The following is a 21,889-nucleotide window of genomic DNA, read 5'->3' as shown; positions in this document are numbered from 1 at the left end:
TCTTGTTTCATAACAAACTCTCTTGAACGTAAGACATTGTTCAGTAGACATAACAGTATATGCTGTATTTTATATTTTATTACATTAAAATCTTGTATACAGTTTATTTGATAAATTAAATTACATTCTCATCAATCTCAATCATCTGTGACTGGTCATGTTTTGTCCATGTGTCCGATTAAAATATTAGGTAACCCTTTAATTCACAGGCCGCCAATTATGTGATAATGTCAAGAAATAGCCTTGTAAATAGCCTTGAAATAGTAACGTTATGTTTTCTATAAAGGCAAAAGACTACACATGCTTTTCATGCTTTGAATTTTTTGGGGAAGGCCAGAATTTTTCTCTACCAAGTCCTTGCACTTGACTGTTATTTCTGGGCAATTTCTACTCAATTGTTATTTCTTGGCTATATTTCTCAACATTACTATGAAATTGACCGTTAGTTCTAGGCTATTTCTAGACATTATGACACAATTACTTGTTGTTTATTGGCCATTTCTTTACATTATCACGTAATTAGCGGCCTGTAAATTAAAGGGTTACCAAATATTTAATAAAAACATAATAACATTTTACTTTATAAATACAGTATAAAAACAGTTTGGCACATTTAGCACGTTGTTTCTTTCTTGTTGACAGTTGAGATGACCGGCACCACTCTCATATCCATCTGATAAATCTACTGCTACATCCAGCTTCGCTTAGTTTACTGTAATATTTACAGTCGTGTTCCTACTGCACTGAAACTAACTGGTGCTCCTCCCTTGTACGTCGCTTTGAATAAAAACATCTGCGAAAAAGGACTCAATGTAAAACTACTGTGACAGGTGGAAAAGGTGGAAACAGATGCATTATGTCTTGTAATTTAACAGTGTCTTGGATCGTGTATAATATAATACACTCAGTAAACAGTAACCACAGGTTCATGTCTCTCTGTGGTTTTAAAGTGAACACACAGTTGGATGATGTAGCTTTACAAGAGAATGTTATACATTTTTCCAGCTGTCCTTCAGTAAGACAATGAATAAGGGTCAAACTACTGCTATACAGTGCCAGCTGAGGTTATCTGACGTGGGCGGGTGTGAGGTCGTCATTCAGACTGTGTTTTAGTTTCAAACTGCCTCTTGGTGTTCCAGCATCTTCCTCATGTCCAGCAATGCGTCCACCATGACTTCAATCAGACGTTCTGCATTTGTTTCTTTGCAGGTGTTGGGAGGTTCAAAGCGTGACACTATCAAGCTGATGTGATCGCTCAGAATGCTGTAGCACACGTCGTACATGTCGGCAGTTTCAGGGCCGACACATGGCAGACAGTGGGTCTTTGATATGACCTGACCGGGAACAGAGAGGATACAGTGGTTACTTATTCATATAGTGCACATCTAACAAACAAATTGTCACAATTTGCCCAGAGAGGACCGAGACAACTTGCCCCAGTGTGATATTTTTGTATCGCAAAATAAATAAAATTGTATTGTATAGCTTTGAATAGCACAGGTTGGCTTTTCAATATCAAAATACACCTGCACGCTCTTATATTCTGTGCAAAAGTATTCTCATTGTACATGTTCAATTATCATAATGCAGTTTGGTCTAAAAATTGAGATGATAATCATTCAGTAAAGAGCTAAATAATAGGGTTCAACAGGGTGTGTCCTACAATATGGTCTACACAGAAGTCTAGTGGACTACTTAAAGGGATAGTTCAATATTTGGGCAAATTGGCCCATTGCCGTAATCCCTATAGTTTTAGGAGTAGGTTCGTTACCTTTAATGTGCAAACTGCTTTTAGAACCGCGGAGCTCAGAGCTACGCTACAGAGGCTAATGGAATTTCCTTGGTTCCCCTCATCAAACTCATCAAATACACAATCCAACAACTCCAAAACGCTCTTGTTCTCTTGTGCTCCGCCATTCTAAAATTAGCTTGCACCGACAAGTAAAGGTAATGAACCTCTTAAGACTATTGGGATTATGGCAATGGGCCAATTTGCCAAATGTTGAACTATCCCTTTAATATACTTAAATATACTTATGTGCAGCACTCAACAAGTAGCCTATACTTAACTTACTATGGATGTTTGCTCACAACTACAGTGGTATCATGGTACACATAAATGCATGATGCATCAAGAACGTCATTTAAAGAACACAGTGGTGATGCAAAAGCAAACACTACTACAGAGTCACAGTATCATTAAACATGTGTACTGTACAGTCAGTGCTGGGGTGGCTATATAGGCAACGTGATAGGATAAAGACTAGATCTTTATCATGGTGCTATAGTGGTACCACAGTGTCATTACTTCATGTCACTTACCTGGCTTGTAGAGATTTGATAGTCAAAAGCTTTGGTGAAGGAGGCGTCTGTGAAGAGTTCAGGCATGGGGATGTTTTCTTCAGCTGTCTGCAACCTCAGACCCAACAGATGTCCCTCTATTCCCTGACCGCTGACCACCTGATAGGATGCAAAACCCACCAACACACACCTTATATTCATCCTCATTTCCTTCAGCTCTGTCAAACGTTGAAATGCAATTCCTTCCCATTCACATTCATAAACCTGCTCAGTTCACACCCTGTTTACCTGCTACTCTTCTGTCTACCCTTCACTGTTGTATAGCACTTCATGTGTGTCCGACCCGGATGTGTATTTACTACAGTATAACCTATAATGTCTATAGGCTAATAAGCATCTTGTATATACGTAGCTTTGTATGTACATTTTATGTACAGTATGCAGCTATTCGGAGCAGATCACTGCTGAATGAAGCTCTGTGTATTGTTTTTATTATGCAATGACAATAAATATCTATCAGTCTAATAAACTGAATCATACTGAATGGGTGCTGCAAATGATACTCACCATGTTAGTGTACCACTTGTGTGTTTTTATAGCTTTCTTCAATAAATCAGCCTTCTCTGAGTTCTGTGTGAAACAAGAAAACAAAAGTGTTACAGCCACTGTAGATGATGTAAAGCAGCCTAATCAATACCTCTGATCCGTATGATATCTCAGACCAATCAAACATAAGTGTGCTGAACACTAAATTACGGTCACTGGTTAAGTAAAATATTAGGCACAGAGACAGTAGCTACTATGAGGGGTGTCAAAACTAGAAATGACTATACGATTAGATGTAGCTAGTAGTTGATAGATGATAGATGATATAATAGTTGCATCATCACACCTTTATGTTGGGGTCATCAAAGGCCTTGACAAAGTCGGCAGAGGCCTTTGAGTTTGAATGGATGGCAGCTACACGGCCCAGTTTGAACATACGCAGGGAGGCTGGTTCAAAGGTTGGACAGCACTGGTGGTGAATCCTGGAAACAAGCAGGAGAGATGTTAGATAAATGACTTGTAACTTGTTACAGGGAGAGTGGAGGCTCCTTCCACATTGTGGCTGAAAACCAAACCTTCGATCACAGCTCTCGTCTCGGTGGCACCGTGAGTCCGCAACAAACGCACCCGTAAACCGCAATCTCTTGTTTGTGACAGATAAGACTACACAAATACACACATCGTAACATGTGATAATCCATTAAGCCACCCATTGTTTATAAGGGGGGCTGCACACGACCAGGAGGAGGCTTAGCAAAACAGTGGAGAAGTGACGGCTACTGGCTGGTACAATGTAAACAGGAAGTCATTGTCGAACCCATCAAAATTTCTTAAATGATTTATTTCAGACTGAACATAATTTTTTATGGAAAAGCAATAGTTGTGTTCTGCACCCCTCTAAACGCCCCATGGATGTATTATTTTTCTTCAGGTTGTCAGTCGGTCTTATTCTCTCATTGGGGACAGCCAGGTCAGGATATCTCTTACACCCTATATAAACTTCTAATTTGCTAAAGTGGTCAAGGGTCAATCAGTACTGACCTCACAAAACACAATTTAGCCAAACCTCAAGACTTAACACAACAATTTTGATAAAACCGCCACACAAATGGTTCATATTCCATCACTGGATAAACAGTAACTGAAACAGACAGACAAACACAAGGAGGTGATTCTAGTTTACTAAGTATCCAGTGAGATGTTTGTTTATTGGTAGCTCCAGTTACTGGCTGATGACCACATCCCAGCTCCAGGGATGGACACAGCCTGATGATGAATATATCCTATAATATAAACAGTCCGCCTCCACACTCACCTGTAGTAGGCTAGCTGTATAGCCATCTGCACAAATGCATCTGGGCTCATCTTGAGGGCCTTCAGGGCGTTCTTTCCAAAGTGGTTGAACGTGGTGATTCTCAGGGTCAGGTCTCGAACCATTCTGTGGAGGTGGGGATGGGAGAGGTGTCAGCATATCTCTGTGTCTAAACCTAACAGTGGTCAAAACCTATTAAGAATTAGTTTGTGTTATACAAGTGGGTCTGGCTACTACCTAGTGAATTGAGATGTAAACCTTCATACCTACAATCTACAATAGTCCTGTTGAAGAACCCTGTATGTAGTTTATTATTAGTTAGCTGTGCTGCGTTGCTAGTGGCAGTTGTTTGTATACTGAGCAACAAGCTCTGTGCAAGACTGAAAGCATCCTGAACCTGCAGCTTCTGTGCACAACATAAATTAGTTCCAATAATTCCACGTTTCTGAAGAGGAGTCTGAACTTATTTTGATACTGCAAGTTGCACTGTTTTGGATTCAAGTTGTGTAAACAGATTTCCGTTCATTGTTCAAACTTACTGTTGCCCTATAATCTTTGGTGATTTAAGAGATGATGCAGAAGGAAAGGACCTGAATAATATAGTTAGTATGGTAGGAAAAATGCTTTATTTTCAAAGCTACAAAAAGACAACAATTAAATATAGAACGCTTTTGAAAAAGATATTAATAGAAACAAATGGGTGTTTTTTTTGTGTGTTTGTCCTCCTTTTGGTTTGTTTTACCATGATCGCATGTATTTGATTACATAACTATGAATTTGTATTTGTGATTTATAATATACCAAGACTGACATTCCTCTGAGCGTGCTCACCTGGTTCATATACCTCTGTTCATATACCTTGATCACAGTTTTTTTTTCTAAACTGTCGTGTTAAATTGGAAAAATGACCACTGCCACATGTGGCTGTTCACACAGCAGCACATGGGTCTGTCTTTTTTGTGTAGGTTAAAACTGGGCTCACTTGTCAATGTGCTGCTTGGCCTCCTCAATGTCCTTCTTGACCTCAGGTGTAATGTTGAAGTGAAGTTTCTGGGGCATGGGCAAAGGCTCCTCTGGAGGCCGAGTGGTCTTTGGCTTCATCCTGTTTCCAGAATGAACGGAAATGAGACGTGAGACAGAACAAACTCTAATTTGGCAAAGAATAAAAATCCACAATTGACGGTGGTTCATAAAATACATAAAAGTATGGACATCTGATGGCTGAGCAGCCTTCCTATTTGAAACTAGTTGGTTTATATTCACTCGTACCAGAGACGGGGGCTCGAGTCATTGTGACTTGGACTTGAGTCGACTCGAGTCGCTGTTTTGGTGACTTGACTTGACAAAAATAAAAGACTTGAGACTCGACTCAGACTTGGACGTTAAAGGCTCGGGATTGATTCCATGTATTTTACTGAATATCAGTAATTACAATGCAAATCCAATTAATTGTCATACTTTTAAACAGGTTGAATGAATTGGCCAATGATGTTAACTGAGAGTTACTAATATCTTGTCTGTTCACTTAATTAAAGGGACAACTAGGAGTTTGTATTTGGTTATAAAAAAAGTCTTACCCACACTTGTTAATGGGTCCATTTTCGATAAATAGGCTATATCACCTACAATAGCTCATTTACTGTTCGTCTACTCACATGAATGTTACAGTAAGATCGCCCAACCCCATACAGACTGTCCCATCCGCGGCAGAGTGTAAGCCGTTTGCACCACACGTCCCATCCTCTCCAATCATTATCTGACAAAGACATAAGATGCGCAAACCGAACATTAGCCTCATATCCCAACTGTGTTAGTTACATCACACCACACTATCACATACATCACACACAACACTACATCATCATTAGACTTATTATTTATTTATTTTTCAATTAATTTTCTGGTCATTTAATCAATAAGTCACTTAGGACGATGCAACCACTACTACCTTTGCACATGTTTAACCTTTTTATCTGTTATTTGCACTCTTGAGTTTTTGTTGCTGGACCATATTGATATTGATATTTGACATCTGGCACTAGTTTTGTTTGTGTTTTTTTGTTTGTTCGTATGCTTTCCCTTTTCTCTTTTATCATATAGCACTGCAAGTGGAACGAAAATTTCCTGAAGGGATTTCCCCAAGGGATCAGCCAAATCCATCTATCTATCATCTATCTGATACAAACTGGTTGTAAAACTATACAAATAAAATTGCTCTGCCTTGCCTTGATCTCATTACAGTGATTTCCTTATTAGTGATATTGGTCACCAGCATCATGATACACCATATAATCATTATTTGCTTATGTTATATCACCTGTAATCCCTTGTCAAACCATCGATTCCCACTGTTACATTCACTGCCCCCTCCATGCAGCATCTGCAGAATGGCACTCTGACGCGTCTCATCTGGCATTCTGGCCTGTGCATTGTCCAAACACACTGTGAAGATGCTCCTCTCAATAGCTGACAGCGATTCTCTGTTGGTCTCATCTGGACACACCGGGGACATGCACATCAGGCTGCAGCAGTGCCATTTATCAGCTTCTACTTTCACATGGTCAATCAGGGAAAACTTCACATGCCATTCACATGAATGACTGTTTTTCAGTGACATCAGGTCAGTGGTTCTTCAGGAGTAACTCACCCTGAATGAGGCAGTTGTAGGTTCTGCTCCAGATGTCTCGGTACTGTGTGGTGAGGATGCCGACAGGCTCCGTGGTGGTGTGTGGTGAGGCTTCACAGATCCTCTCCAGCTGGACGTAGAGCTGATCGGATGTCAGCAGAGTCCCGTCACTGTTATGCACATCCAGTGCAAAGAACTGCATTCAAGGGGAGGACACACAAGAAAGAATGGATTACGGACTCAGTCACATGTGTGTGTACATCTGTATGTATACTCAATGCATGAGTGTAATTTATGGGCCCCTTTTCCAAATAGTTCCCAGGTGTCTTAAAGACATGTCTGTGACATGCTTTGGTCAAAATACCCCAAGGATCAAACATCACAGCTCTTTTTATTCTCTCAAAACAGCCCTGTTCACAACGGCTGGTTTCAGTGCCTGTCCCTTGAAATGTAAATGAGCCACTGCTTGCCCCACCCCGCCCCTTCTATTGGTACCAGGTAGGGGTGGTATTATGCAAATTACAACAAACCACATGGATTTTAACTATAGGGAGCCTGAAAATTACAGCTCTTTTTGTCAATTATCACATCTTGGGGGCCGGAAGGCAAGACAAACACCCAAATATACTGTATGTTAAAGAGCCTTCAAAAAGTGTTATTTCCATAATATTTCCCCTTTAATTAAAAAGCATTCATCAGCACCGGGACACATGCCCCCCTCCCCATGTAGCTGTATGTAGTTATGTATAATTTAGAGTTGGGAGGCCGTGAACAGTTTGATTGTGCCAAATGACCTGGCTGGAACCCTGACCTGGCCGTTGTGCACCACGCTGATGTGTTTGGGGGCATTGGGTGTCTTGGCGTGGAACACCAGAGAGTCCGTCTTCAGACCAGGGATACGGCAGGACGACAGCGCCTGGCTGTACTGCTTCATACACAGCGGCCTCCCTCCCATGTAGTCCACTGGTACTTTGTCACTACAAAACATACACTCATTAAACATGAACTCAGCCAAACTACAACATTTACAACTCAAGCTGCCTGATTCACTGGATGCTGAGGACTATTTGAAGTTATATAGAGCTGCTTCCATCTTGACTCAGCTGTAGCCTCTTTAGCTAATAACACAAGTCTTGAAGGTCAGTATGTCTTCATTGGTGATGCAGTGTTTTTAAGAAACCTTTGTTACAGCTGACATTTTGAAATGTGCACTTAAAGGGATAGTTCAACATTTTGGCAAATTGGCCCATTGCCATAATCCCTATACTCATAGCAGTAGGTTTGTTACCTTTAATTGTCGGTGCAAGCTCTTTTTAGAACGGCGGAGCAGAGCCGCGAGCTGCTCAGAGCTACGCTACGGAGGCTAATGGGATTTCTTGGTTTCCCTCATCAAACTCATCAAATACACAATCCAACAACTCCAAAACACTCTCATGGACAAGTTGTGACCAGCAAATTCACCACGCTATGAGATGATAACGAAACATTATGAGACAGAGTTGTTTTCGAGGTAAATTCATGCATACCGCTGATGCGCGTTGTGTTCAAGGACAGTTTTTCGGCAAGCAGTCTCTGCATTTGCCTCGAAAACAACTCTGTCTCGTAACGTTCCGTTATTATCTCATAGCGTGGTGAATTTGCAGGTCACAACTTGTCCACAAGAGCGTTTTGGAGTTGTTGGATTGTGTATTTGATGAATTTGATTAGGGAAACCAAATTCCATTAGCCTCCGTAGCGTAGCTCTGAACAGCTCACGGCTCGGCTCGGCCGTTCTAAAAATAGCTTGTGCTAACAAATAAAGGTAACAAACCTACTGTGGGTTAGATTCCCGCCCGGGCCCTCTTCACCTTGCCACACTAAGACTACAGGGATTTCGGCAATTGGCCAATTTGCCAAAATGTTGAACTATCCCTTTCAGACAATAAGTCTTGGCTGGATACAAGAAGAGCATCAGGCCTGGGTAAGACCAGTCTGTTAATGAGCTTGAGGTTAAACTCAAAGTACAGATGTCTGGGAAAATGATGACAATTTAAGGTCGGTACTCACTTATCAACCATTGCACTTGCATTCAGGAGACCTGATGCAAATTCAGCAGCAAACCTACACAGAGAAAACAAAGTAAGGACGGTTTTAACAAGAACTGTATTCTGACTCGTACAGGTCATTCACCCACAACCCAAAACCTCAACCTACATTTTATTTGTACATATTTTGATTCTTTTGTATATGTTGTCTTGTTCTTGTCTGTGTCTTTTTGACACTTACACAAAGCCTGTATGAGACAAAAGTGCCAAAACAAGTTTCTGTGTGTGTAAACATACTGGCCAATAAAGCTGATTCTGATTCTGTGTGTGTGTTTACCTTATTTGTTCCTTTTTATTCCTGAAGCCCATGTGGGGAAGGACTGTGCCGTGGTTTGAAAAAACTGTCAGAGGCTTCCGTTTGTCCAGAAACTCACACTTGATATACCCCTCTGTCAACTGTAAACGAAAAGGTGCAAACAAAAAGACAGGAGCGATTGAGACACAAAAGAAGTTGCTTCATGGTGTTTCATGTAAAATGTTTGTGATGTGATCTTCTCCCAGTCTGAGGCTGATATTAATTACATCAACAAGAGGTGACGACAGAAACATGCTCTGATCTCCTCCTGGATGTAACTGTATGAAGTGTTGAAGTGTAGGATGCGGTGCAGCGTGGAAACTTTCTCTACTATAGATTATATAAATACATCAAAAGTATATGTGCTGTGTAACTTCTCTGTTAAATACGTAGGCCACTTATAAAGCTCTGAACATAATCTTATTTTATCCCAGTTGTTCAAAGCAAAGTTGGATTGGTACATTCCAGATAGACAAACTTTTCAAGACGACCAAATCCAGATAATGAGTGCTCTAAATGGGACTGCATATCACACTGAAGGCTGATAGGTCTGTAAACAACAGCAGCATGGGGGTAACTCAAATTGTGTTTATTTGAAAAGGGGGTGTACGTATTGTTGTGCTCTTGGTTGTTTCTTCAATGTCTTAAAAAAGCAAATATACAGTACATTAGTCAAATACACTGTGAATATTTCAAACTTCAAAATTCAACTGGGGAAAAAGTTCTTCCATTGTGGAATAATCAAAAATGAACTTTATCACTGTGATGGTTTAACAATCAGGTGTAAAATATAAATCAATCATTGTATAGGCTACTAAATGTTGTTTAATTGACCAGTTTGAATTTAATTTCAATCACATTTTGTTCCTGAAATCCCCCCTGAATCCACCTAACTGGGATCAGAATAATCATGATTTTTTTGGATCAAAGTTTTCCCGATCCTACTAAATTTTTGGAACAACACAAACTGAGGGTTTGATCCAGATTAAAACCAAGACTGGATTACGTGATCTAATCTGATATCAGAATCTGTTTTTACTTTTGAACAACCCATTCTCAAGAGTTGAGCCAATCCATTATCCAAAATCCGATCAGATTACTTTTGGGCCCAGATTGTCATATAAAAAGCAAACAGATATGTTGATATATTGTTGAACTCACCCAGTTGTCAGTGTTGCTTGCTTTCCTCTCCAGGCCCCTCTGCAGTCTCTCTCCAACCCCCCCTGGTTTCAGAAAGTCCTCCATCAGCTTCTCTGTGTGTTTCAGCTCATGTGGCTCCACCATGGGCTCCAGGACGCTGAGGTAGAGCTCACAGGTCTGCTTCAGAGGGGGCACGGGCAGACTGGGCAGCGTGCTCTGCTGAGTCAGGTTTCTGCCAGCAACCAGACCAGCTGCTGGTGTCACCGATGGACAAGGTTTCATCTTGCCCATCTTTGCCTGAGGGGTTACAAGAATTTATCTAAATACAAATGTCACAGCTTTTGTTTTCACTCAGTAATGTTGACTGTGCCCCAAGGGAAAACAACACACTGGATCTGTTTGCAGGTTTTTCTTTATGTCTGACCTGACACCTGAAGGAGACCATTTACAAACAAACAGATCAGGAGAAGCTGTTTCATACTTTCATCTCCAATAGACTCGACTACTGTAACAGTCTTCTGACTGGACTCCCCCCAAAAAGTATCAAACAGCTGCAGTCAAGTTTTAACTAGAAAAAAGAGATCAGATCACATCACCCCAGTTCACACTGGCTCCCAGTCAGCTGCAGAATAGATTTTAAAGTTCTGCTCCTGGTTTACAAATCACTGAATGGTCTAGGTCCAGAATACATGAAAGACATGTTAGTAGAGTATAAACCCAGTAGAGCTCTGAGATCTACTGACTCAGGTCAGATAGTGGAGCACAGAGTTCAAACCAGACATGGTGAAGCAGCATTTAGCTGTTATGCTGCTCACAACTGGAACAAACTACCAGCAGAACTGAAATCAGCCCCAACTCAGCTAATAATAATAATAATAATAATAATAATAATAGTAATGTCATCATCAGCATCTTCATGTCTTTTTTTAATCTATAAAACTGCATTGTACATAATTAAACTATATTATCATTTTAAAGTAGTTACTGTCAAATGATGCATTTTAACATTCACTCAAACTGACATACGAAGACAAATGAAGCAAAATCCAAGCTATACACTTATACATAGTAGGAAATAGTACAGTATATTGCATAGTTTGTGACATTACATATCTTGATTAGAAACATCACCAGCTGTGTTATTAAGTGTGAAGGTTTGTCACTTACCAGATGTCTGCTGCAAATCCTCAACATGATGATCTGATACAGAGAGATAAATAGATTAGTTCCTTCTCTTAAAGCTCCAGTGTCCCCTATAGCTCTGTGACATTAACGGGAGAATGATCCAGGTCCAGGCTTTTTGTACAGGACTGTGAGGTCACCAACTGTCAAACTGAGTGGTCTGAGGGAGTAAATTTGCCTTTGACCACTTATGTGTTCATAGTGTTGATCTAAGCAACAGTTTGCTTGTCTGTTTGTCTTTTCCAAATAGACAATGTATGCAGAATAAATGAATCACACCTGTTAACCGGAGCACAAGTAACTTATGTTTAATGTTGTCTATGGATATTCTCATTCATCCAGGTCATCGTTCTTTTCTGGGAAAATTGAATCGTAAGCAACTGGACTTGTATTTATCTGGGAAGACGTTTCGCCTCTTATCCAAGGGGCTTCATCAGTTTGTACACAACAAGTCTCACTAGTCCGCACTAGCTAGACAAAGACAGTGGAGTAAGACCCATTGTAACCTCTGGGAGTGTTTACCAGAGTACCTGTGGGTGTGTTTACAAAGGTACTGGTTTCACTTGACCATTGCTGGGGTCCCCTTTAGAGTCCTGTGCCACTTGGGGAATGACAGTCAGGAGAAACCCTGGTGAACAACGATCGTTGAGAGTCATTCGAGGTTGAGTTAAAGATGAAATTACCAATGATACTTTACGAACTGTAACTGTAACTTCTTTTTCCATTTTATTGCAGGTTGCACCAGCTTTTCAGGTGCATTTTCGCCACCTGATTCCTGCATTTCTTTGTCTTGATTTGTCAAACGAAGGAAGATCATTAAAGCCCACGCAACAGGTAACACAACAGCTGGAACCAGCATTTTCAAACATGGATGAAAACCATGGAAACCCACCACAGGTTGTGGCTCCTACGTCGTCTATACACGTGACGTAGGTGAACACGTCAGCTACGCTAAGTGGTGTCTCATTGTGTAGGGTACGGTCTCTACTCTCTACTACACTTCATCGTTAAGGGGTATCTCCCTTTGGAGGCCACTCAAAACTGTGCTAGTGTTAAAGGAAGAGAAATGGGATTGGGACTTAGTTCTGCCTCAGGTCTTCAGACTTTAAACTTAGAAACAACTCTGTCTATATTTGCTGTACCTGTTGTCCTAAATAAAGACTTGCAGGGCTGCCCCCAAGGATTTGGTTTCCTCTCCTCTGCCCCTCTGTACATATGCATAAACAAACTCATTGATTGTTAAACACATTGGTAAACTGCCACAGTACCTGCAAACCCAAACAAGAGCAGATAAACATGCAAGTGTGCAAATACGTTTCATGGGTCTGTGTTTGTGTGTGTGTTAGTGTAGGCTAATGTATACGGTGCTGAATGTAAAATTGCTGTTACAGTTTTATTGCTGATATATTGTGAGTATTTAGCTCACTTTAAAAGGGTAAATACTGTATATCTGTTGTGGTGATAAAAGACAGCAGTGTAAAACTCAAGCATGTGGGAGCATGTTTAACAGTACAAATATAACAACAACATACAATCAAATTTTATTCTTTCCTTTTTTCTCTCTGCTGAAATGACCAAAATTAGGCAAACACAGTGTCAGTCATGCATAATAGTGCGGAAACATAACTTTCTGACCCTAAAATGAGTAAAATGGTACATTTTTAAGTGTTCCCAAGTAAAAAAGCACACTTTTCATAGTCTGTAACAGTGTGGTCACTTTGAACTTCTCTCAGTCTGAAAAGCTTATTTTTGTAAACTGGTACTCTACACAATGTCAGTCATGCATAATAGTGTAGTGAACTGGTCAATTTTCAACTGTTCCCTTCTAAAAAAAAAAAAGGACACTTTGCATAGCTACCAGTGTGGTAACGTTTAAGCTTCTCGGTTTGAAAAGCTTATTTTGCCAAACACAGTGTCAGTCATCCATAATGGTGGTCAATTTTCAACTGCTCCCAAATAAAAAAGCACACAATCTGTACCAGTGTTGTCACTTTTGAGCGTATTTGCAAACTGATATCATCAGTTTCAGCTGGTGAAAGGGAAGAAACATGACTCTCTGACCTAAAATTAGTAGAATGGCAAATTTTGCTGTGTCGCTCACATCGGGATTACTTTTCTGCCTTCATGGCGTGGCCCAATGTAATCTATATACTGTATATAGTATAGTGGGGTCCACTGACTTCATGAATGGAGTGACTGGGCGACACCCATTGTCCCTGGAAAGGAAAGGAAAGGAAAGGAAAGGAAAGGAAAGGAAAGGAAAGGAAAGGAAAGGAAAGGAAAGTCTGAATCTATCCGTTTATGTGGAGACTGAGCATCAACCCTGTGCTGTGTACTGTGCAGTACCCACTGCCACATATTGATGACATCTTTGCAACACTGGCAGGAGAAATATCTGACCATCAACACCCATAAAGGACTGTTTCAATACAACAGGCTTCCTCCGTTGTATCAGCTCCAGCAATCTGGCAGAGAGCAATGGATCAAGTGCTTCAAGGTACAGTATCCCCAGCACAGTGTTACCTTGACAACATCATAGTGACTGGGAAAAATGATGAAGAGCATCAAGAGAACCTCAGAAAGGTTTTTAAAAATCTCATACTGCAGGCGTGTTATTGACAGGCACGTCGGCTCGTGTCACAACTGAGGACTTGTAAACTATTATCACAAGTTCCTCCCAGACCTAGCTACCGCATTGCACTGACTCAAAGCACTGCTGCTGACTGGAGCAAAATGGGAGCGGTCTAAGGAATGTGATGGTACATTCAAGGAAACAAAAAGGCTGATAACAGATGGACTGCTCACCCATTATGACCCATCACAACCCATCAGACTGGCTTGTGATGCTATAGCCCCTTTGGAATCTGACATGTTTTGTCACACACCATGAAAGATGGAGCTGAATGTCCTATAGCATTTGCTTCAGGATCACTGACAAGTGCAGAATGAAATTATGCACAGACTGAAGTGAAGCCCTCAGGCTAGTGTGGGCTATTCAACAGTTTCATCATTACCTGTATGGACAAAGATTCACTCTTGTGACAGACAACAAGCCCCTGCTGTCAATTTTTAACCTTCAGAAGGGGATTCCAGTGATGTCAGCAACCTGGTTGCAGCGCTGGGCCCTTTTTCTGGGGGCTCACTCCTATGACATTGAATTCATTGGGACCAAACAACACAGCAATGCAGACAGATTGTCACGCCTGCCACTGTCAACAACAGAAGAAGAAAAGACTTCTTCTCCAGACCTAGTGGAAGTGTTTCATACAACAGTGGTGGATCAGCTGCCTGTGACGAATGCAGAAATACAGAGACACACTAAGAATGACCCCACATTGTCAAAGGTGTATGAAATAACAGTATGTATGTGAGGATTATATATAATCATCCATCTGTGATGTGGGGATCTTCAGTTGATGTTAATGGTCTTATACATTTATGATCATTGTAGTAGTCACTTCTCATGTTACACTTATCATGAGGGAATTCTACTGTTTGGATTATATGCATATTTGATCGTCTATATATTAACTTTTGTGGTTGGATTGTTCCTTATCTAGCTCAGGGTTATAGATAATTGAACTTTAAAATATGTTAAATCTTTAAACATGATTAAATTGTTTAGAATATTAATAATGTGATAACCTTGTCCTAGACTTTGAAAATTAGCCATCCTAGAGGCGCCCCTAATTCATTAGATCTGTATGACGGCCAGTCGGCCTGATGGGTGTTGGTCTATTTAATTATGATGGAGTGTCTTTGACTTTTTGTATGCTTTGGTTTTGCACAAGATGGGTTTTGATTTATACATTCCCTTTACCATGTGACTCACCATGTGACCCTCGGGGGCAGGTTTAAAAACGGGGCGTCTAATGTGTATGAGTTAGTCTGATGAAGAGCTATGAGTTCGAAACGTTACTATTAATGTGCTAATAAAATCTGCACATAAGGGAGCTGATGTGTGCGGTCTCCTCTTTTTGCTTTTCCTGTCCACATTTTTTGAGGCCAGCACCTATTGAACTGGATGTGCGCGACCGTGTCTACTCTTATACATTTATGTGAAACTTTTGATCCTCCAGGGAAATGCCTCAGTCTGGTGTGTCACAGCGCCCTTCATGCCTTCATGCCTTCATGCCTGAGGGCCTTCACGCCATTGCGCAGTTCAGGTGGTGACGATGACATCACTGTACCTGTATCAAGACTCCACGGCTGAGCATAAACACTACATCCGCCATCCCCACAAGAGCAGACGGACGTTTAACCGCTTCATGGTCACATTAGACAGTGGCAAAACAAAATGAAAAAGTTACTTGTGTTTCTTCTACTCTGTCACAGTTCATCAGCAGGTAGGATCACGTTTAAATATTTATTTAACTCTTGTCTTTACTCTCCGCTCAGCTCTGTATTCTGCTTCTGCGATTTCTCTGATTTGGTTTCACTTTTCTTCTCAACTTCTCAACAGATTTTTCAACTGAATGTTACTGAATATATCACATTTATGATGAGTGAAGGTTTATATTTATTATAAAAACCTTATCTGTCCCACAGCGAAACACAAAGTCAAGTATTTCTCTACTTTATCATCTGGAGTCACAAACCTCCCTGAGTTTGAAGCTGTTGCACTGGTTAATGACATTCAGGTAGGTCACTGTGACAGCAACACAAATACACTAGAACCAAACAACTGGATGGAAGAAGTACTGCGTGAGAACCCTGAGCACCTGCAGTGGTACAAAAATGAATGTTTTCAGAGCCTGCATAATTTATTAAGACCCAGGATTCAACATATCAATCAACGTTTTAACCACAGTGGAGGTAGGTGCAGTCTGTTTTATGTTATACTTCATTTTTGCTGCTAAACAATGGTCCATCTACTCAATGTCAACATAATAATCAGTAAACAGACTCTTCAAAGTCAAACTGCATGTGTTATTCAGTTTCAGTTTCAGTTTATTCAGTCACATGTGTTTGTTACTGTGCAAAATAAATCAGGTTTCATCACTGATTGTCCAGAGGAAATAAACTAAAAGTCACAGAGTCTGAGGTCAGGCCTTGTTTGGTTTGTCTGACTCTCTGCTAAAAGAATGTATTGCCAGTCCAAAATATATGTAAAATAAAAGTATTGTTTGTCACTGTTTTATGATGCACAAACGTATGAATGAAATAACACAGTGATCAAAAATAAAAAGGCTGTCAGCAAAAGATTTAGCAACCGACTTGCCCCCTCTCACCTCCCCACACAGGTGAACTTGAGGAAAATCATCAAAGACAGCACCTATACCACCTCTCTATAGTCATTCATTCATTCATTTCATTTATTTGATCATATGTGAAATATAATACAAGCAGACATATACATTAATTTAATTTTAATTTTTTTATTGAATGATCTAAGGGTATAGGCTGAAGCTGTTGAGCTAAGCGAGGAGTTTTGAGAAAAAAAAAACATACTCAAAATATGTACCTTCGAAACCAATACTGTAAAATGAAGAGAAACACACACAAAAAAAAAAACATAATGAAGTCAATTTTCGAATTTTTGTGTGTGTGTGAATGTTCAAAAGTAATGACATTCATATTATATCGCAAATACTAATGATAATATATGAACCATAACCAAAATATACAACAAATCCCATCCCGGCAACATTCATGTCTGCAGGGGCGGGTACAGAGTATTTTCTGGTGGGGGGCACAGGGGGTAACAACAATGAATCTGGGGGGGCAGCCTTCAAAAACAAAGGCATTGATCGCTGTCTTGAATATTTATATTGTACAGTTACACACTGTTTACAGTGTCTTCATATTGCTTTTACTGGCCACATTGAATCTTTCACCTGCTAAGGAAGATGCCTATATGACCTTTTCATTTTCCACTTGTCAACATTAAAATTATAGTCAATTAATAATCAGCTTTGCCTTTTAAATAAGACATCTTAGTAGAATTATCAACAATGTGCTATATAAATGAAGATGCCTTCCTTGCCTTGTCTTGCCTAACTGTCTCTGTCTCAGGTGTCCACACCTTACAGTGGATGAGTGGATGTGAATTGGACAATGAGACTAAAGAAGTTATGGGTTTTCTTCAGTATGGTTATGATGGTGAAGACTTCATATCATTTGACATGAAGACACAAACATGGATCGCTCCAACACCACAGGCTGTCATCACCAAACGGAGATGGGATGCTAAGACAGTCGAAATAAAATACTATAAGAACTTCTTCACTCAAATTTGTCCTGAGTGGCTGAAGATGTACTTGGACCGTGGGAAGGACGATCTGCTGAAAACAGGTACAGAGCCACATGACCTGATTTAGTTTGATGATCACAACAATATTGATAAAGACTGATCAGACTGAATCACCACTGTATCATCACTCCTCTGAAATCATTTTTGTTTTAAGATCTGAGGTGGTCCTGACCAATCAGTAGAGCAGTGATTCCCAAACTGTGGGTCATCATATTAATTTGAAAATGATTTTGGCGGCCCACCTGTAATACCTGGTGGGCCGCCAAATTATTAAATTAGTATGATTTTTGTTATAAATATATATATATGTGTATATATATAAGATATTAAATACAGGGCTTGGAGATAAAACGATCTTCAATCGGGTTCGGGATCACAATTACTGGTTATAATTTCCTCGATATCCCACGGCAGAAATAGATATGACAGCAGCATTTTACTATGAGCTGCTTCAGCTATTTCATCCTTCTCACTGCAGGTAGTAACTAATGCAGTCTAATATTTTACAGATATGACCATCTTTATTTTAAAAATAAAATGTAATAATAGAATAGAGTTTCTGGAGAGGGAAAACAAAAACAATGTAAATCAAACCATACTGTGGATTAGTGAACTGTCCCACCCTCAGTGAACATAAAAGTGAACACATCCATGATCCTCCCAAACTGAAGCCATTATCTAGTGTCTTCAGGATTCAGTCAGGATGCTCCATGAACTGGCAGCATCAGCATGCTGTGTTAGTGACTGTGGAGCTTCCTGCTGCTTTCAGTTCAGTCCTGAATGTTTTATCTTTATCACTGAGATAAAAAATAGTCCACTGAAAATGAATTATTTGGCCTCTGTATTGTTAATGAGGAGGTGGACCGCAAACATTTTTGAGATTTTCAAATGGGCCCTGAGTTGGAAAAGTTTGGGAATCCCTGCAGTAGAGACTAACCTGTTTGGTGCTCTGACATCACTCTCTGTCGACTGGAGATAGTCAATGAACCGTTAGTGTGTGTGAAGTCACTTTCACATTTCCACTGTTAGAAGAGAGAGATGCTGTTGTTATTATGTAGAACTGTCATAAGATGAATGTGTGAGTCTGTACTGCACATGTATTGAGACCAACAATGAGTCTAACCTACCTGTTGTATCTCTCTCTCTCCAGTTCGTCCCTCGGTGTCTCTCCTCCAGAAGACTCCCTCCTCTCCAGTCAGCTGCCACGCTACAGGTTTCTACCCTCACAGAGCCCTGATGTTCTGGACCAAAGATGGAGAGGAGCTTTATGAGGACGTGGACCAAGGAGAGATCCTCTATAACCATGATGGAACCTTCCAGATGAGCGTTGACCTGGACGTCTCCTCAGTCAAAGCTGAAGACTGGAGGAGGTACGACTGTGTGTTTCATCTCTCTGGAGTGAAGGACATCGTCACCAAACTGGACAAAGTAAAGATCAGGACCAACATGGGTAGGAGTGACATCAGCAGCTCCTGAATTTAACATCATGTCTGTGGTTTGTTGGGTATTTTAGTCTTTGTTCTACAGTTTAGTAACAGACTGAGGAAATCCCATTAGCTTCCGTAGCGTAGCTCTGAGCAGCTCTAAGAATAGCTTGCACTGACAATTAAAGGTAATGAACCTACTCCTAAAACTATAGGGATTATGGCAATGGGCCAATTTGCCAAAATGTTGAACTATCCCTTTAATAAACCTCATCAACTAAGTGCAGCAGGGCAGCACTGTGCACAAACTAGAGATAGTTGAAAAGTTTCCAGAGTCGATAACCTGCTGCCTCCACAAGGGGGCAGTAAAGTACCAGATTAATGCAAACAGACATCAACTCTTCATTGTGTTGGGAACACTGATCTGAGAACAGTAAGGAGAGACATCACTTTACTCTTGTATCTTTCTAATAAATGTCGACTTGTAGCTGTAACTGGTCAAATACTGCTCACCATGTTTGTCCTGATGCTCCGTGACTGAGACATATCCTACACTCTGGTGTTCTGACCTGTTTATCTGGACTGGTTTTAAAATGTGATATTTTATATTCACCAGTGAAGCCAAGTAACACGACCGTCCCCATCATCTCTGCACTGGTTCCTCTCGCTCTCGTCCTCATCGCTGTCACTGGATTGGTGGTTTATAAACAGAAGAAAGGTGAGAGAGAAAAGTCTTTATCTGTTTTAATGGCTGTTACTACAGTAAAAATGATTTTAGTTTAGTTTTTGTCCAGATTGTAAAACGGAAACAAGCTTCATTTTCCTGCTCTGCACAGTCATGATAATATGACTGTACTATTATGATGTGATACTGTCATTTCCAACTGATTTGTCTTTTCTCTTGGTTTTAGCCAATGATCGTCAGCTTTGAACTCTCTGAGCATTTGAATCCAGAAACCTGACTGACAAACACTTGATAAGTGACCTCACATGGGATGAAAGAAGTCTACACTTTGATATGTGTCAAATCTTTCAGCTAAAAGAGTCTCAGTGTTGTTTTCCTTTTAAAATGCAGGTTAATTTGAATGTAAGTGGGAAGTTTTTTCTTTTTTCCTCATAATTCTTATCTTACCTGTCATCTTCTGTTGATCATACACTATGGTTCTATAGTATGTATATTATGTGTTATTGATATTATGTTGTGTTGTGTAGCATAAATAAGGAAACATAATATATCTTAGCAGAGGGATTTCTTATCGCTGCTTATGGTGGGAACAGATTGTGATGATACTGGGGCATGGTGTGAACATGAAGTTAACCAGTTGGACCAGTCCATGTGGTTTAGTCTAACCAGATAATAAGCTGAGGCAGCGGCTGCAGAGTGTCTGCTTGTATAGCAACATTAACTGAGGGTTAGTAAAGGTTTTGTCTGAGAGACTCCAAGGATTCATGTCGACACAGCCCGACACCCACAGCAGGGTCTATGGCTCAGGATGTACAGGATGTCCACTAACCAGATTTATTCCTGGCTCATCTCGTCCACGTTTTGAAGTGCTCTAGGGCAAGATACTGAACCCTAAAATGTAGGTTCTGTGAATGGGTGGATGTGACTGACTTTTAATGGTTGGGGGGCAACCGCCATTCCGTCATCCCACCAGTCCGACATAGGCCTCTAATTGTTTAAATGGCAGCACTTAATTTTCCATCAAATGTCCCATCATTCCGACAATTTTTGCCTCCTATGGTTGGAATGACTGTATTTTCTTCTTCAAACAAACAAAGAAAAAAATTAGTAAGTAACTGAGTGCTCACAAGTGAGGGGCAAACTCCAGAGGTTCAGGTTCTCATGAAGTTGAGAAGTCCAAAGTAGAAAAAGCAAAAGCGAAACGCTTACTTGAGGCACTCCGACTGAGCCAAGGAATTCTTTAAAAAGCCTTTATTTTATTTAGGGCATATCTCTATCTCTATTAAAATACTGTATATGAGACGCCAACCGGTTTCGACCAGACGGTCTTCGTCAGGGCGTTAGAAGTGATAATCAGAGTCAGGTGCACTGATTGCTTTTGTAGATCACCTGCAATCAGGCACAAGAATTACACCACATGACATTTCAAAAAACTCATTGAGGAATATATGTCTAAAAATATGTATAGATATTTATAATTATATATAATGAATGGAAAAGAAAAACATTTATAAAAGTGAATGAATAAACGAAAAACAGAGCCAGATCTTGACAGATCTTCAACACAACCAAACATTTACAGAGAAGGTCTGAAATCAATTTAGACAAAACAAAACATTTACAGAAAAGGTCTAATATTCCATCTCCTCATTTAGACCTGGATACACACAGGCGTCAAACTTAAAAATCCAAAAGGTTTCCCTTTGTAATAATTTATTTAGACGATCTCCTCCCCTTATTGACTGTTCCACATGTTCTATAGAGTGGCAGAGCATAAGTATGCTATAAGAATCAACAACAACGATTATCCCATGGCTCGCCACTTTCATGAAGCTCATAATAATGACAACCTACTAAAAGTGGAAGGTATAGAAAATGTGGAACAAATGAATGTATTTTTTCCACCCGTTTATAAATGTTTTTCTTTTCCATTCATTATATGTAATTATAAATAGGCTATCTATACATATTTTTAGACATATGTTCCTCAATGTAACTTTCCATTAATGTTTATGTGAAATCTACTCAGAGTTTTTTTGAA

General features: G+C 40.1%; 1 protein-coding gene and 1 pseudogene across 2 annotated transcripts; one reads left to right on the top strand and one right to left on the bottom strand.

Moving 5' to 3' along the window:
- Positions 1-1,112: 1,112 nt before the first annotated feature.
- LOC146988313 (carnitine O-acetyltransferase-like) lies at positions 1,113-11,498 on the bottom strand (annotated as a pseudogene). Its single transcript, XR_015035760.1, has 14 exons — positions 11,472-11,498; positions 10,326-10,601; positions 9,147-9,265; positions 8,832-8,885; positions 7,597-7,762; positions 6,807-6,981; positions 6,477-6,652; positions 5,800-5,915; positions 5,142-5,261; positions 4,163-4,285; positions 3,194-3,329; positions 2,869-2,931; positions 2,323-2,460; positions 1,113-1,334 (listed from the first exon to the last, which is right to left on the bottom strand). The product of XR_015035760.1 is annotated as a carnitine O-acetyltransferase-like (transcript).
- A 4,282-nt stretch (positions 11,499-15,780) lies between these two features.
- Positions 15,781-20,125, top strand: LOC146988312 (major histocompatibility complex class I-related protein 1-like). The gene is made up of 6 exons (XM_085775317.1): positions 15,781-15,832; positions 16,035-16,301; positions 17,502-17,780; positions 18,890-19,189; positions 19,780-19,925; positions 20,075-20,125. The coding sequence occupies exons 1-6, from the start codon at positions 15,784-15,786 to the stop codon at positions 20,123-20,125; spliced, it is 1,092 nt and encodes a 363-aa protein (XP_085631443.1). The 5' UTR covers positions 15,781-15,783.
- Positions 20,126-21,889: the final 1,764 nt, after the last annotated feature.

The sequence above is a fragment of the Trachurus japonicus genome, chromosome 4 (assembly GCF_045865225.1).
Source record: "Trachurus japonicus isolate A0001 chromosome 4, Traja_1.0".
In the NCBI taxonomy this organism is placed as follows: domain Eukaryota; kingdom Metazoa; phylum Chordata; class Actinopteri; order Carangiformes; family Carangidae; genus Trachurus; species Trachurus japonicus.
This window is presented reverse-complemented; position numbering and strand designations above follow the sequence as displayed.